General features: G+C 39.1%; 1 protein-coding gene across 4 annotated transcripts in view; it reads left to right on the forward strand.

Moving 5' to 3' along the window:
- SORBS2 (sorbin and SH3 domain containing 2) overlaps positions 1 to 16,613 on the forward strand; it is a 143,110-nt gene that overhangs the window by 72,717 nt on the left and 53,780 nt on the right. For all 4 annotated transcript variants that reach the window (XM_046648463.1, XM_046648464.1, XM_046648465.1 and 1 more), the window contains exons 10-14: positions 824 to 996; positions 5,953 to 6,019; positions 6,722 to 6,766; positions 9,166 to 9,355; positions 11,776 to 11,890. In XM_046648463.1, coding sequence (XP_046504419.1) covers positions 824 to 996; positions 5,953 to 6,019; positions 6,722 to 6,766; positions 9,166 to 9,355; positions 11,776 to 11,890 — 590 coding nt within the window. The remainder of the gene's footprint in view (positions 1 to 823; positions 997 to 5,952; positions 6,020 to 6,721; positions 6,767 to 9,165; positions 9,356 to 11,775; positions 11,891 to 16,613) is intronic.

A 16,613-nucleotide genomic window follows, 5' to 3' on the forward strand; every position in this document is an offset into this window, starting at 1 on the left:
GTAAATATCTGTGAACTAAGAGTCAGTGGAACATATAGTATGTATATGTCTTCTCTGTTTCTTATGAAAGCATCCTAAAAGTTCATAAAGATGGCATAAGATAGAAACATGAAGAATCTCATCTAATTTATATGCTTAGGGCAAATTTCATACTCAAGGGGCAGGAAGTCATGGGTTTTGGTATTTTAAAAGCAAAGATATTATGGCCATCATGGTGACTTAAACAAAAATTAATACTAATAATTTAAAATCATTTATTTACCTATAAGCCTTCACATCTAAGTATATGTTTGGATGTGAAGATGTCTCGCTGTGATTTTTGTTTTCACTTATATTTATGAAATCACTGTTGTAGACTCAACAGTCACATCTTTTGTCCTAAGAGTACATTTCAGTACTTTTAAATAATGCTAGTCAGCAGTTTCACAAAAGTAATATTAATTATGGCCTGAGGGAAATTACTAAACTTGTTTCAGCTTCTGCCCCTCATCTGTAAAACAGATCACCCCCCTCCAAGATTAGTAGAAGGGTGAGATGAGATAATGTATGTGAAGTGCTTTCTTACAGTGGCTGCCACACCATCACACGGTCTTTAAACAGATGTCATTCTTCCCCTCGTCTGTCTTCATAAAATGATGAGTATCTTGTTATTAAAGGTCTGTTCAATATATACCTACATATTAACAATGAGTGGCTCAAATTTAAGGTAAATGAGTTAAAAGTGGTAATGAGTGAAATACAAGTTGACAATAAAAATACAAGAAGCACCATTAATTTGTGATTCTTCCTGCATCAAATATATTTCACCAAATTTTCTGCACAGATTCCACGGAGACATACTCCCAGCACGCACAATCTCTGGACGGCACAGTGGGCAGCTCCATACCGCTGTACAGATCCTCAGAGGAAGAGAAGAGGGTGACGGTCATCAAAGCCCCACATTACCCGGGGATCGGGCCCGTGGATGAGTCTGGAATCCCTACGGCAATTAGAACGGTAGGAAATGCCAGCATGTGCGCCGCTCTGGGGCTGTGCACAGACTCCACAAAGGATGGATTGTCGGTGGCTTTGTGCATTCCTATGGTCTTATATAATGAGGATTGCCTTGTGTGCCATCTGAGTTCTCATGAATATTATGCTGTGTGCGGCAGAGAAAGGGAACTGTCGGTGGGAGATAATTACACAAGCTGTTTTTCCATTTCAATTAAAAATCATGAAAATTATGATTTTGTTAAACGATAAAAGTATGTTTCGTTTTGTTTTACCTTTTACCGAGGAGTGTTAAGGTAATAGAGAGAAAAGAGAAGGAACAAGAAAATGTGAATTCTTCAGCTGCATTGAATTCCCACGTGCATTGCAAATAAACCAGTGATGTGTTTCTTGAAATGGATGTGTGTTAACACCAGGAGATTGGGAGCTGTGAATTGGGAGTTGGGAGGTGTGATGATTGGAGGGAAGGGAATTAATGTCTCGGGAAGGAAAAACTGAAGAAAATACACATTTTAGTGTCCCTCTTCAGCTGTGCCTGCTGAGAGCTCTCCCAGGGCTAATAAGTGAAAGTGTTTGGATTTTTTTTTTTTAGTCTTTAAACTCTGCCAGAGCATTGCTTACTGTATCAGGGCAGCCCCTTCTGGCAAAGCTCAGCAGCAGCAGAGGCAGCACTGAGAGCTTGGGCCGGCAGCTGTCTGCTGACCCAGTCCGCTTGAAGAGGAGGTTTGTGCTAGCCGGCGAGGAGGAGGACTGGGGGAACCAGGATGAGAGCAGCAAGGCCTTTGCAGGTGAAATGGGGGGACAGGGTAAGAACGGAGCTCAGGCTGCAACAGAGCTCCCTGTGTCTGCAGCACCCACATAACTGGCTGGGGCGTTGCCAAGGGCTGTTTCCCTTAAATGCAAACCTGGGGGGCCAAAAACAATAATAGTGGATAGAGGAAAAGAATGGAAAGAGCAGAAAAAAGCAGGTATGATTGGAGACACTCAAAAGGAACTAAAGATAAAATGTGGGGGGTTTCTTCTCTCCTTGAATTTGCGTTCATCATATGGGAATCCTGTGTTCTATATACAGAGAGAAGAGTTGAAAATTGATTATTCCAAGCATCCGAATTACAATTGGGAGCCAAGGAGTAAATTTGTATAGCAGTCTCTGGGATTTTAGACTCATTAGATTCGGGAACGTTGAATGTGACTAATTATAAAGTCCAAAAGTTCTATTCTGGAACTGATGATTGTCATATTTAAGTGACAGAAAAAGTTCAGGGATTGTGACTAACATTGTTAATCTTATAGAGACTCTATGTTTCTGGTGATGGTGTTTTGTCATTTGTTCCCCTTTTAAGATTTCTGACTCAAAATGGTTAAACTTGAATTTCTTCCTAATAATGTAGAGATAAGTGTCAGACAGGTAGACAGGTATGGTGTCAATGTTCTTATTTAATTGACCTTTGAGGCATGGTATATACATAAATTAGGAAATCCTGGATTCTTGGTAGTTATGGATTCTGTCTGAAAGAATTTTATCTGAGACCTCTGCATGTGTCGTAAGTCAATAAATGATATGTAACAATGGGTATGCAAAGCTGCACCATTTTTTTTATCCATAAGACATAATTTTCTTAAGTAGCAAGGCTTCTCTTCTTAGTTTTCAAAAGGAAAAAACTGAGCTGTTGTAGATGGTTAGTGCAAATCAAGAAATATTAAAATGTTTATGTTGTTTATTTACCTTCTGCCCACTCAAAACCATGTTTAGGTATTCATAAGCAAACATATAGACTAAACCTTCAATGCTCGTTTCCCTTCTATAAAATAGAAAATCAAATATAAGCAACCCAGAAGCTCCTTATAAGGAACCATAATTTTTATGTACAGTTGTGCTCTTATTTAGACTCTTTAACTTTACAAAGAAGGTACCGGTCTGTGAAGACTCTTGGTCTTGTTTCCTCTTTTTCTGGCTTGGAGAGCACATCCCCAAGTATAGCTGTGTTTATAAATGTTGAGTCAGGCCGTCTCTGAGCCACGGCAGCCAAGAATCTGCAAAGGTTGTTTTTCCCTCTGGTCCCTGTAGAAAGTAATGACAATCAGGCTCTAATTGCTCTGCCTGGGCTTTCTGCTGGGTGTACGCACCAAACGGTACTATCTCCACGTATCATGTTATCATCTCACTTCACACACCAAGCATATACCAAAGAAACAGAATTTTGTAAAGTAACCTCGAAACTCTAGAAAGCCAAGAGTCAACAAATGTACCTTTGAGCTATTCAAATGAAGGGAAGCGGCTCCCAGCCTTTTCCCCTCATGTGACTAGGATGTCTGTTAGCCTTTTAGTGCCATTCTTAACAATAACAACAAGAATCGCTAGGGTTCGGGTCCCAGGAGATTGTCTAATTAAGGCCAGCTAGTTAAGTGAAATACAAGATTCTTTTCTTCTAGTTCAGATATAACACCGTTTAAGCAATTTCAAAGCTGGAAAGGGGCAAAAACAGATTAACGGTATAGTATTGTGTAGAAAATATGTGTCTTTTCCCTTTTGGGGAACGTCTGCATGATCAATCGATGTAGAGTTCCGATGTTTTGTAAACTATAAGGATATAAAAATTCAGGTGTATTCAGCCAAGGTTCTAGACAACAACTGGATCCTGAATTACTCATAGTTACTGTCCATGCAAAATAATTTTGAAGGACACATGCAAGAATAAACTTCCTCAAATTTGAGTAGACATCTATTTACCTCATCTCAATAGTAGCCACAACAATCTCCATGATGGTATTTATAAAAGGAGCTTTAAATGCTTCGAATACTTTTTTTAGGAAGGGACATAAGGTTTTAGTATTTCCTTTTACCAGTTTCATATTCCTCTTTGCCAACCCACTGGGCATTTCCTGGCACCTCTGTGCTCACCATATAAAGCTAGCAGATGAGAGAACTGAGATCCTGTTTGATATGTGCCCTCCAGCAAGTGAAGAAAACAATCCTGTCTGTCAAGATTCATTGCCATATATAGTGACGTAACTTATTTCTTAGGCTTCCTTGTTGCCATTGGTTGCGTCCAGGTATGGCTGGGAATCCTTTTTGCACAAAGTTCTATCTTATTTTCTGTTGCTGAGTACTGTAAAGGAAATAAGGCTTAATGAAAGAGAAATCTATCTTTTACGAAAATAAGTGTTGCTTCAAGATACATGTTAAGCTACTTCGTTTAAACCAGCTAATAATAGCTAGACTCTTGCTTCATCACTGCACCCCTCCCACCGGCTCCCACCATTTGAATATAAGGTCAATCAACAATCCCCTCAATTTTTCCATGGTAGAGACCCTTGAATGAACGAAGAGGTGATTCACAAAATGTCAAGTAGCCCTTAATGTTAATCGTTATTTGTGGTGATTACCAGAATCAGATATTCTCAGAGAGCAAAATAAATTTAGATATAGCACAAAACGTTCAATTTCCAGATGAAAAATGCAATGACCACATTTCTGAGGGAAAAATCTTGCTATAGAATCTAAACCAGGGGCCTGCCCAGTGGTGTAGTGGTTAAGTTCACATGCTCCACTTCGGTGGCCCAGGGTTGGCGGGTTTGGATCCAGGGCATGGAGCTAAACACTGCTCATCAAGCTAAGCTTTGGCAGTGTCCCACATATAAAGTAGAGGAAGCTTGGCACAGATGTTAGCTCAGGGCCAATCTTCCTTACCAAAAGCAAAAAAAGACAAAAATCAAAACCAAAACCCAGTCTAACAAGTACAAGAATATTTTTGTGGCTGTTCTAACAATATTTTATATCAAGAGTACTGTCTTGGAAAATCTAGTATATTAGTGACTGTACACAGAATGGTTGAGCTTCTTGCCCCAGTCGCTCTGGAAAGGTTGAGAGAAAGATCTTGCCAAGCAAAATCTTTAATTTTGAATATAAAAGTGTATGTTTACTTTCACAGATACATAACAGGGTAGTGTTCCATCCAGTAACCTGGATTCATCCATTATTCTATTTTATAAATATCTGAAGTTCCCTACTGTTTTTATCTATTGAGCATTTCTTATATTCTAGGAATTGTTCTATGCCTTTTCATATACATTATCTCATTCAATTTCCATAACAATCCTGTGGCGAAGATACAGTTATTTCATTCTAGAGAGAGAACACTCAGGCTCTAAAAGCTTACCTCAGTTGCCCAAATTCACGTTGCTAGGAAGTAAGAAACAGTTATTAAAGTAACCAAGATTTGAGCCTAGGTTGATCTGACATTAATTTCGTCTTTCCACTGCAGCCCACTGATTTCATCTTGTCAAAAGCCTGGGTGCATAAGGAGTTTTTGCTGTCAAGGCACATACTATTTAGCAAGGCAAATGTTACCATCATGTTACATGTTAAATGTAATCATCATGTTGAAAACAACTTGAAACATCTACATTTTTAGATTGACTCCAGGACCCCAGATTGTTTACTACATTCAATATTTTAGTAACCTAGATTAGCAAGTATCAAATTTTTATTTCTCTAGTTCTAGGCTGATGATCAGAAGATAGTTTGAGTCAAAAATACTCTCTAGCTCATTCTAAAAATAATGTCTTGAACAGAACTCTCACTGAAAGACTTTTAAGGATAATGATAATTGTCACCAAAAGAAGTGAAGCAAGCTATTACAACCTTATAACTTTTATTAAGTTATTTTTACATAAATTTGTGCAAATATCAGCTATCTAGTTCTGAGCACAGCTATGATCTAGAAAAAATAAAACCATAGCATGGAATGTTCCAGTGCAGCCTAAATTCAAACAAGGCTAACATATTTACAAATTGCATGCATAATTGGATACATTACTGGTATTGTCATTATAAAATAGATTTTTTTATCACAGAACAGAAATCTGATATTAAAAAAGACAAAATATAGAAAGAAAAGTATCGAGGGACAATGTTTCTTCGGAACAAGTTTTGTAACTATTGGATGTTCCCTTTTATAGACTGTTGACCGACCGAAGGACTGGTACAAGACAATGTTTAAGCAGATTCACATGGTGCACAAGCCAGGTATGTATGTTGTTTCGTTTTCTGATCAAGTCCTTGTGGGTTGAAAGATGTGTATGTATACACAGTTTTGGTTCACACGGAAGGTGAAGACCTTAGCAAACTTCGTGGCCCTCCCTCTTTCTTTTCAACATTCCTCCTTGTTCTCCTTACATCACCCCCCAAATCATGGACACCTGTGCCCCTGCGTCAGCCATAAGCTGCCAAGAAGCCTCTTACAAAGTGACACTTGCAGGGGTCCCACGTGTTCTGGTCTATCCCTTTGCCCTTCCCTTTCCACAATATAAACCGATGTGGCTTATTGTGTACTTAAACAGACTCATTAGTCCTCTGTCCACACAAGTCCGCTCCTTTTCAAGAGAGGGAGCAGAAGTAGGTTTCACTGAGTTGACAAGAAATCGTTAAAGCACTAACTTCAGGAAATTCATGATCCAGAAGAGATGGCTGCCTGGGGAAGTGAGGAAAAGGGCCTGACCTTTTCTGCTCTGAAGAGGGCAGCAGAGCAAACATGTTCCAGACAAGAGAGATCAATCTGCAGAGGACCAGCAAAAGAATGATACTTGAAAATTTAAAAATGGTATTATGAACTAGGCAAAACGCATTGGTTTTCTAACAAATTTCTGTTGTTTCTCTGAAGTTCTGCTGTCTTGTTTTGATATGGTGACCAAATCTTTATTACCATAATATTTATGTTTCATTTTCTAGATGATGACACAGACATGTATAATACTCCTTATACATATAATGCAGGTAGGATGGGTTTCCTTGCTTGCGATGACTATGTTATGCTCTGCAATGCTTGCAAGAACTTCATAGTCACTTTTTTTACCCCTCTGAGTGCACGTTTTCAGTTCATACAATTAAGGGGATGCTTTTTTCTTTTCCCAGAGCATGCATAACAAAAGGATCGATCTTTTCTCGTGGAAATGAGAACTAACACTGTTTTATCTCATTCATTCCCACTATTAGCTTATTCTCAGCTTCAGGAATGTTTAAGCAAAATGTGAGGGACAGCAAGAAAGAGCATATTGGGGAGGGGAGTATAAAAGGAGATAAAGATCTCCTTTTAGCAACAGAGAGAGTGATTACAATTGCGTAAGATCTTTCCGATAGACTTTACGAAAAACAAGTCAAGCAAAGTATTTCGTGACCTTGTCCATGCTTTTGCTTCAAAATGCAACCACCATTCATTGAAGGATTTTTAAAAATCTCACTTTGCTGGGCCACTTTTCTGACTCAGAGTTGCCAATGGTCATAATGGAACAACTTCCATTCTGGGCATTTCCACTTGTATTTGAGAGCGTTGGTATCTTGGGAAGTGGTTGCAGGCTGGGCTGAGGGACCCCTAAAAAATGTTTCCCATCATTGCTTTTTCCTAAATGCCACATCAAGGCGTAGACTCAAGCTCAGGCTGCTCGCCTCCCCTGCAGCAGCTGCAGCTTCACGCTGGGAGTCCCTTGCCAGCCCGGCCTCAGAACTGTGTGAGGTTCTCCTCTCCTTGAGGCCTGAAGGCCAGCACTCAGGCCCTTTAACTTAGGAATTCTGCTCCTAGTCTCCAAAGACAAATAGAGGAAAAAATGAGCAAACCAAGCTTAGCGAGCTGCAAAGCCTCTGGTTTTCTGTCCTTGCTCTTCCAGATGGTAGCGGGAGGCCCTCTAAGATGTTCCCCTCAACTTTTATTCTTGGTCACAGGTACTCCAAACTCACCTCCTGCGTTTAGCTTATTAAAAATCAACTGAGTACATTTTAAAGATCTTATTGGCTTTATTCAACCACTCATAGATCGGGCAGCATCCCGCCTAGCAGACAGAAAGGAGCTCCAAGGAGCTGTACAAAATGAAAGACTTTCATAGGCAGAAAGAAGCAGGAACAAGGAAGTTATACTAGGCAAAAAAGCAGGCAGGTTATTGCAACATTACTTTCCTTAGGGGCTGGCAGGGTCGTCAAGCAGATGACATAACCAGTGCTGATCAGGTGACTCCTGATTGACTGGTTTAAGATTCCATTTCTGGAAGAGCCGAAACTGTAATTAAGTTAAGTCTCAGTTTGGTGACGTGGGGTTTGTTTGCAACAAGCTCTGAGGTTGAAGTCTGTCTGTAGAATTGAGGCAAAGCGATGAGTGCAGACATTGTCTCTTCATTTGTCATGGCAATTTACATGGACCACCAGGAGAAGGAGGGAAAACAGACTTAGCTCAAAAGATTAAGGATGCGGGAAATTCAGAATTTTTATAATGATTTTTAATATTGAAGTTTTGTATCCATTAGTAATTAGTAAATTGAACAGTAGTTACATATAATCTTGCAGAGCCCTTAAGAGAGTTTTACTGTTTAATCTGTAGACAAGGTGAATGTAACTAGTCTTCTCTTTCTACTAACGCTACATCCTGCTCTTCCATGTCTTGCACTTTTTGACTCCTTTTTCTGTGCCATCTCTGCTGCCGTCTTCCCTCTCCTCACCCAAACTAATCCTTCAGGGCTAACTCTAGTGCCATCAGTTCCATAATATCTTCTCTGACCAATCCCCCATCTTCTAAAATCCTTTAATTCCTAATATATATTTTCTTCACTTGGCCTTTATCATATATTACCAATTATTTTCAGTCATAATTCTAATTGTCTCATTTCCAAAGATGCACTATAAGCTTATCGCACAGGATATACAAAATTTGCTCAATATTTTGTTTGACTGCAATTAACATGTCAATTATCATACGTAAATCAGAGCTTTTAAAGTAATAGAAGATATTTGGAAACGGTTCTGTTAAATATTTTTAATCTTCCTCTGAAAATTTAACTATGTTATTAGTTTATATTATACAGGAGAAAATTTGCTGAGTACCTGTAAGTTTCTTCCTAGTACCAGTCTCAATTATTACTAATTCCAAAATAATTGACAAAGATTTACTGTAATCAGTGCTTGCATATAGAATACATTAATAATGAATTAATATATTAATAATGCTTAATAAATTAATAATATTAATAAATCAATAAGAAATATACCATCCAATGCATGCATTATGAATATTCTTATTGATAACAGTTTTGGTTAAATCATTGGATATTTTGTGGGGTAAGTATAATTTAATGCACTTTTAAAATGTTATTTGCTTCTGTTTTGTTTTGTGGTGTTGTGTTTCATGACAGGCCTGTACAACTCACCCTACAGCGCTCAGTCACATCCTGCTGCAAAGACCCAGACCTACAGACCCCTCTCCAAAAGCCACTCTGACAATGGCACCGATGTCTTTAAGGATGCCTCCTCTCCTGTCCCTCCCCCACACGTTCCTCCTCCAGTCCCACCATTTCGATCAAGGGATCGATCTTCAACAGAAAAGTAAGGCATTTTCCCCAAAAGTGGCCTATATTTAGCTTAGGATAAAAATAAGGCCGCGTGACATTCAGTAGAAGAATCGGTGCTTACCTTACCGTGATTAAATAGGCCACTAGTCTTAGATGGATAATTGTAATAGTGAATACATGTACCATTTGAGCTCTTTTATTGAGATTGTAGCAAATGCTTTCACAATCCTCGTTCATAATATCATAGTAACCTAAGTTAGACTTGAAGTAACACGGGCCCTATCTCTACTTTTTGATCAATAAATGTATATAAGAAGACAAATATGTAGAAATAATTGACATGTGCTCTCTTTGGAATAGCAGGTCAGAGACTATGCAGTTGATTTTCAGTTTCCTCAGATTTGAAATGTTAGGTCTATTAATAATTTTAAATTTCCCCTCTGATACACAAAAGTATCTTTTTTGAGAGCAGGGAAGATTATTCATAAATCATAAATAAGGCATTAGTTAATAAGTGTCTGTCTGTGACTCATTTCCACCAGCTTTTCGAGATGACAGTAATTTTCATTCCCCCACTGAAATATTTTTGTAGAAACTAAGCACACAAAAATAAAAATTTACAACACACTTTTAATATGGCATTTTTTATTAGGACTATGACTAATAATCCTACTTATAGGTAACCTCTATTTGAGGGCTCGCTATGAGCCAAGCAGGAGACTAAGCACTTTTCATGTATTATATCATTTAATTTTGAGAACAGCCCAATGAGGTATGTTCTATTTTTTTTTTTTTCTGGTGAGAAATATTGTCCCTGAGCTAACATCTGTGCCAGTCTTCCTCTATTTTGTATGTAGGATGCCAACACAGCATGGCTTGATGATCGGTGCCATGTCTGCGCCTAGGACCCAAACCCGCAAACCCCAGGCCGCCAAAGCGGAGCACATGAACCTAACCACCATGCCACTGGGCCAGCCCCAGATATGTTCTATTTTAAACCCATTTTAGAGAGAAAGAAACTGTGGTTTAGAAAATAGAAGTAACTTTCTCAGCTCATCCAGCTACTACATCCAAGCCAAGATTCAAACTGAGCTCTGACTAAAGCTGTAGCTTGTGCTATGCTGGCAATTAATAAATAAGGATATAAGAATTATTCAGTATTAATACTGATTATGAAGCTCCATCTATCATATTCATCCCAGAAATATTATATTCAACACCCCACTGTACCTTTAAGAGTAATTGATGACTATATAGGGTCTAAGATAGACACGTGTCATGTGTGAAGAGATTCTCATTTTAATACCAATCTCCTCAGGATGAATTATATGTTTATAAGTGTTATGTCTTGAATTTGAGAAATAATTGTCTAGACACAAACTGGTATCTCTGCCATAAAAAGAGAACCAAAATTAACTCAGATTTAAATGTATTATTTGTCCTATGTGTTTAGCAAAAATAAATCTCTCATTAAGAAATAAGATAATCCCTTAAAATTTTCTAGATAGCTGTCATATCCATTGTCTCGTGTGGTGCTCAGAATACCCCTGCTGAGTATTACTCACAATTTACTAGAAAGTCAGGATTTGCCGCTAATTCTCCTGTGTCTTGGAACGCTTGTAGTTCCAACATGCCAGGGAGTCAGAATTTCATCCCATTCCGTGGAGTCAGAATTGCCCTCATCTATAGTCAGAAGCTCCTTCTTTCCTCAAAAATGGTCCACCCAAAGAAAGCCTTCTTCAGCCCCAGCCACATACAAAAGCTGTACTTTCTAAGTCCCCCTTTGACTGCCTCTTGAAGGATATTAGTTCAGGAAAAAGAGCTGATTCCAAGATCTCCTATAAAATGGGATAGATGGCTGGCTCTGGTTTTTCAAGAATGACACCAAAGGTGGATCTACCATCCACACAGCTTGCTCCTGTGGATGGCACCCCCAGTGGTGCTTTTGTGCTTTTCACAGACAAGCTACGTTGCCACTTGCAAAACAAACAAGATCAAACATGGCATGTGCATTACTCCTTGTCACTTTGGATCAAGGATGCCAGGTCCCAGAGTGGTGGGATAAACTCACATGGCTTAATGGAGCATAACTGCCACTTACTCTAAACACAAACATACACAGCTGCCATTTGTGACCCAAGGGTTCACCAGCAGATCACTGGCAGCACATCTACAATCCCCTTAGGAGAGTTTTTGAGCCAACAGGAATATAGTCATTGTAAGAAAAAAAATAGAGGAAAATATAATTTGAAATTAAAACAATGACTTTCTCTAAATCATTTATGCAGAACAAAACATAAGTGTACAATTTGTTGCAGATTAATTTTTGATCCTCAGAGACTTTTTAAAAAAATCTATACTGAAATCAACTTTGAAACAGACAACGAGTGGTTTTGTATAACTGCTTTAAGCATAGAGAATTACTTTAATATGTCATCTCTTGTTTATTTCTAGGCACGACTGGGATCCTCCAGACAGAAAAGTGGACACAAGAAAATTTCGTTCTGAGCCAAGGAGTATTTTTGAATATGAACCTGGGAAGTCATCGATTCTGCAGCACGAAAGACCAGTAAGCATGTGTCACTAAACAGAATGCCCATTCTCCAGACTCCCTGGGTCCCCAAATAAATCTGAATTTCATAGCATTTAGCAATTGTTTTTATCACAAAGGTAATTTTATTTATTTGGCATTATTTAGAAATTATGTTTATTTTGTCTCATGATTGTGCATCTCGTCTCAGAATGGAAGATGGACTGTCTACTATTGTCTCTACCAACCAAATATAGGACTCATTTGCAAGTAACTATAGCTGTGCCCAACCATGGCCCTGAGTTTCATTATGAAAAAAAAAGAACAACGCTCATAAATGCAACATTGAATTGCTAGTCTGCATTGCTAATGAAAAAAATTGTTCATTAATCTCTCCGATACAAATGGACCCAGGCAGTTTTATCCTTTGGTTTCCATATTGGTTGCTTAATATTTCTTTTGGGGAAATTTTCCAAATGCCTTTTTTACAACGAGTTGTTTTAATGGATTCTTATTAAATCTCTCTCAGGTTACCAAGCCTCAAGCTTCCAGATTGATTGTCAGTCTAATGGATCAAGATTATATTTAATTTTGCAGTGTTTTTTCCAATTATTCATTTTAATTTATATGCAAGCAAAAGGATATATAAACTTGAAAATAGCCGCTTGCCTCCTCAAAGTGCAGTTGGACAAATAGGTTCTTCCATGGCCCTCTGTTTTCAGTTCTCCGGTTCCCCAGTCCTTCCTGAATCCTTTGCTTTCCCTCCCAGATCAGTATTCTCAGGATCTCTTTAAAACTCTATCATTTGTCTGTGTCACTAGCAAAACCTACTTCTAGAGAAACAATTGATGTAATTTGCAATTCACTCTCATCCTTCTCTTTAAAGAATTTTACGTGTCAGCGAACAGGAAAAAGAGTTTTCTTTATTAGCTCCCTTAAGAGTATCTAAGAAATCACATTATTACATATAATGCAAGGCCAGCCCTGAAATTTGGTTGGAAGCCCTGGCCTCACCACACCCAACATAAATGTCCTTCATTTAGCTGTTGAAACCCTATATTTATGGTTATGTTCTTGAGAAATGTTTTAAAAACTTATAATCATATAATTCATACATGATCTTTATCTAAGCCTTCTTTGCCTTTTTTCAAAAAACTCATCTTTTACTGTAACAGGACTTCACCAGAAAAAATGAAGGAAAAAAAGAAAGAATATCACTGATTTGCAGGCTCCAATGCAACCTTATCACTCATTTACTAGGTTATATGATTGAATATCACGATACTTTAAAATGTCTTGGGTGAGAGTTGAACGAACCATGATGTTGCCATTGCATGCAACCGAAAATAGCCAAATAATTTTGCAAAATAATGAGTCTCAGATTTAAATGTAAATGACAAAATTTTAATGAGCATTCTAACAATTTAGGAGGCTCTGAGGATGACAAACGTCGTATTTGTCCTGGAAGGCTTTTAGCTGAGGTGTCAGGAAACAGGATTGATTTTCGAAGCTTTGCCATCAGGATGTTTTTATTATTTACTCATGCAACAAAATTTATTGAGCACCAACTATGTGCTAGACATTGTGTTAGGTGCTAGGGATGCAGTGATGAAGCAGACAGCATCTCTACCTCGAGGAATTTCAAGTCTGTCATTTGATGGATATGCAGAGATAGGCCTGCATTTGTGTGCAGTGGACAACCTCCTAGGTAGTTAGGATGGAGGCACACCTGAAGAATACTCCCTTTGCCCCCTCAAGAGCTCATTCCTGGGCCCTGTCCTTGTGGCTGAAATTCCCACTTTACTCATGTCTGGGTTAAAGCTTTGAAGCCTCCTAGTCTAAAAACAGTAATGATAACATTAATGACAGTTGTAGATCTTTATCAAGCACTTACTATGTGCCAGGCCCTGTAATTAGTAATTTATGCCTATCTTATGTAAGGATCCCAGCAACCCTGTGAAGTGGATAAATGGCATTCCCATTTTACAGCTAGAGAAACTGAGGCACATATTAGGTAACCTTGCCCAGGTTCACATAGCCGATGGGTGCTGGAGCCCAGGCAGACTCAGCCTGGTGCATTTAATCACCACTAACTGCCACACCACTGGGATTAGCCAAGTAGGAAAGACTTTTAGGTAGTAGTCGTTATCACCTTAATTAGTGGATTTATGTTGCAATATAAATTAATTTGCTAATTCATAATAAATTAATGTACTTGATTTACTTGCCAAAAACCTGAGCCCTGAATAGTTAAGACACAAGACCAGTATGCTTAACTAATTCTAAGAACTGGAAGATCTGGAGCGTGGGTATTGCTGGAGATTGGGGTATGGATGGGTATCTGCAGCCCCAGGAAAAGCGAAGTAGAGGGAACATAGAAGCTTGGAAAGAAATGAGAATGGATATCTTAGGGAGAAATAGAAAGGTCTCAAACTTTTGTCCTTCCTAAACAATTCTGCTGAGGGCCAACCTTATGCAAAAGGATTTGACCTTTATACTTTAGGACTAGGCTATTATCTTTTTTTTTCTCCATCAACCCTGAATTCATTCTGAAAGCCTCTCTAAATCAGAAAAAACAAGGGCCAAGTGTGGGGTGGTCTTGCAGAGACTGGCCATATGTTGACATACTTTACAATAGATTCTGGAGTGTCTTGAACACACAAGATATAGAGGATGAAGAGCAGGTTTGCTAAATGAGGGTGACGTCATAACAAATGGACAACACACAAGGATTACAACGTTTTATGAATGCTCTCCCCTGTCTTTTTACCCCAAGATGGTTTGTGAGCATTTCATTGCTCTTTCCATATTTAATTTTTGTAAATTATGCACAACAGCTGGGTAATTCTCTGTTGCTCTTTTGAATTCCCAGTTGACTCCATCATCTGCCCAGTTTTCCCAAGTGTCGTCTTGATTTTCCTCTCCCCCAACAATCTCAAACTCCCGCCCTCTAAGAGAAATGCCCCTGCCACTCCTCTTTTCTGGCCCACAATTGCCCATTGCCTGGATTACAATGACAGCCACCTGATTATTTTCCCTAATTCTCCGATCTGGTCTCCACACCACAGCCAGGGCAATCTTTATAAAATCTTTATAAAACCTCCTGCTCAAAATTTTCTCCTGGATCTCAAGTATCCTTAGAGCAGAATCCAAATTCCTTAATATAATTTACAAAAACCCTTGTGGTTCAGCCCCCACTGAGTTCTCCAGCCTCCTGTCTCTTCCCGTCCTTCCTGCCTCACTCACTGTGTTCCAGCTATACCGAGAGCTTTCAATTCCTTCCTTACTGGACCTTTTGACACAGCCTATTCCCTCTGCCAGAAAAGCTCTCCACCACCTCTCTCGTCACATGGAAAACCCCACGTCATCCTCATCCTCGTCTCACTTCCCCCGGGCACCATGCCTGACTCCTGGACACTGAGTGCAAAGCTCCCCGTGTGGTGAGCCCGTAGTATGCCACATCTCGCCCTCACCACACTGACTTGTAATGGCCTGTGTGCTTGTCTGTGTCCCTCACTAGACTTTAAGCTCCTTGAAGGCAGGGACCATGTCTGGTGCACCAGTTGTATCCCCAGCACCTAGCACAATGCCTGGCACATGGTAGGTGTTCAGTGAATGCTCATTGAAATAATAAATGCCTGAATGAATATAGGTTTTACCCTTGCAGGTAGTGGGTAAATTTGGTGAAACTGAATCCCCGTTCTGTTCCTTGTCCATGAAGACTACACATTTCCAGTGACAAAAGGCACAGTGGTTCTCCATCAAAGCACACACGAGGGATTTGACACACTGCTGTTAGTAAGTGTGGTTCACCAGCTCCAAGGTCCCATGGGAGACAAGGCGGATAGAGGAGGCAGTACTGTCTGAAAACAAGTCCTCCCCCAGTGTCTGGGCCAAAAGGGTCTCCTTCTCCCTTAGGAATCAATGGAATCTGCATTTATGTTATTTAACAGGAAAGTAAAAGTGAATGCAGTTTTTTGAAGTGCGTAGATATTTGTTTGACTGTAAATTTGGAAATGTTGATTAAATGTCCCTAACGTTTGATCTATAAAAGTACTTTGCAATCATCAGGAATTTATCTTGAACTGACTTGAGCCACAGTTTACTCCATGAGACAATCATACAAACTCTCTGCTGGGATTACATTAGTAAAAACTTGACATCCCATCTGGATTGGATATGTTTACAGATGAGCCAAATTAAAATAAATTTAAATAAAGCATTCATTTAGGATCTCTCTATGCTTGATAAAATGGAAAATAATAGGATTTGCCTTTCTCTACAATAACTAAATGAGCACATAATGGTAAAAGCAGAAAGAAATAATCATTGAAAACACCATGCAGAGTTGAAATGCAATTTAAATCCTCAGCAAACTTAAGCTCCTTTATCAATGAAGATTATCACTCAAAGCTTAAGCTATAAAAGTTTTGGGGAGCCAGCCCTATGGCAGAGTGGTTAAAGTTCTGCGTGCTCTGCTTCAGCTACCCGGGTTTGTAGGTTTGGATCCCAGGCACAGACCTACTCCACTCATCAGCCATGCTGTGGAGGCATCCCACATACCAAAATAGAGGAGGATTAGCACCGATGTTAGCTCAGGGCTAATCTTCAAGCAAAAAGAAGAGGAGGATTGGCAGCAGATATTAGCTCAGAGTGAATCTTCCTCACCAAAAAAATAAATAAATAAGCAAAAAATAAAAATGTTAGGAGTTTCATCTGATGATTTAGGTGGTTAGCCCATACAGAATTGCTCCAACTGACA

The sequence above is a fragment of the Equus quagga genome, chromosome 22 (assembly GCF_021613505.1).
Source record: "Equus quagga isolate Etosha38 chromosome 22, UCLA_HA_Equagga_1.0, whole genome shotgun sequence".
Taxonomy (NCBI): Eukaryota; Metazoa; Chordata; class Mammalia; order Perissodactyla; family Equidae; genus Equus; species Equus quagga.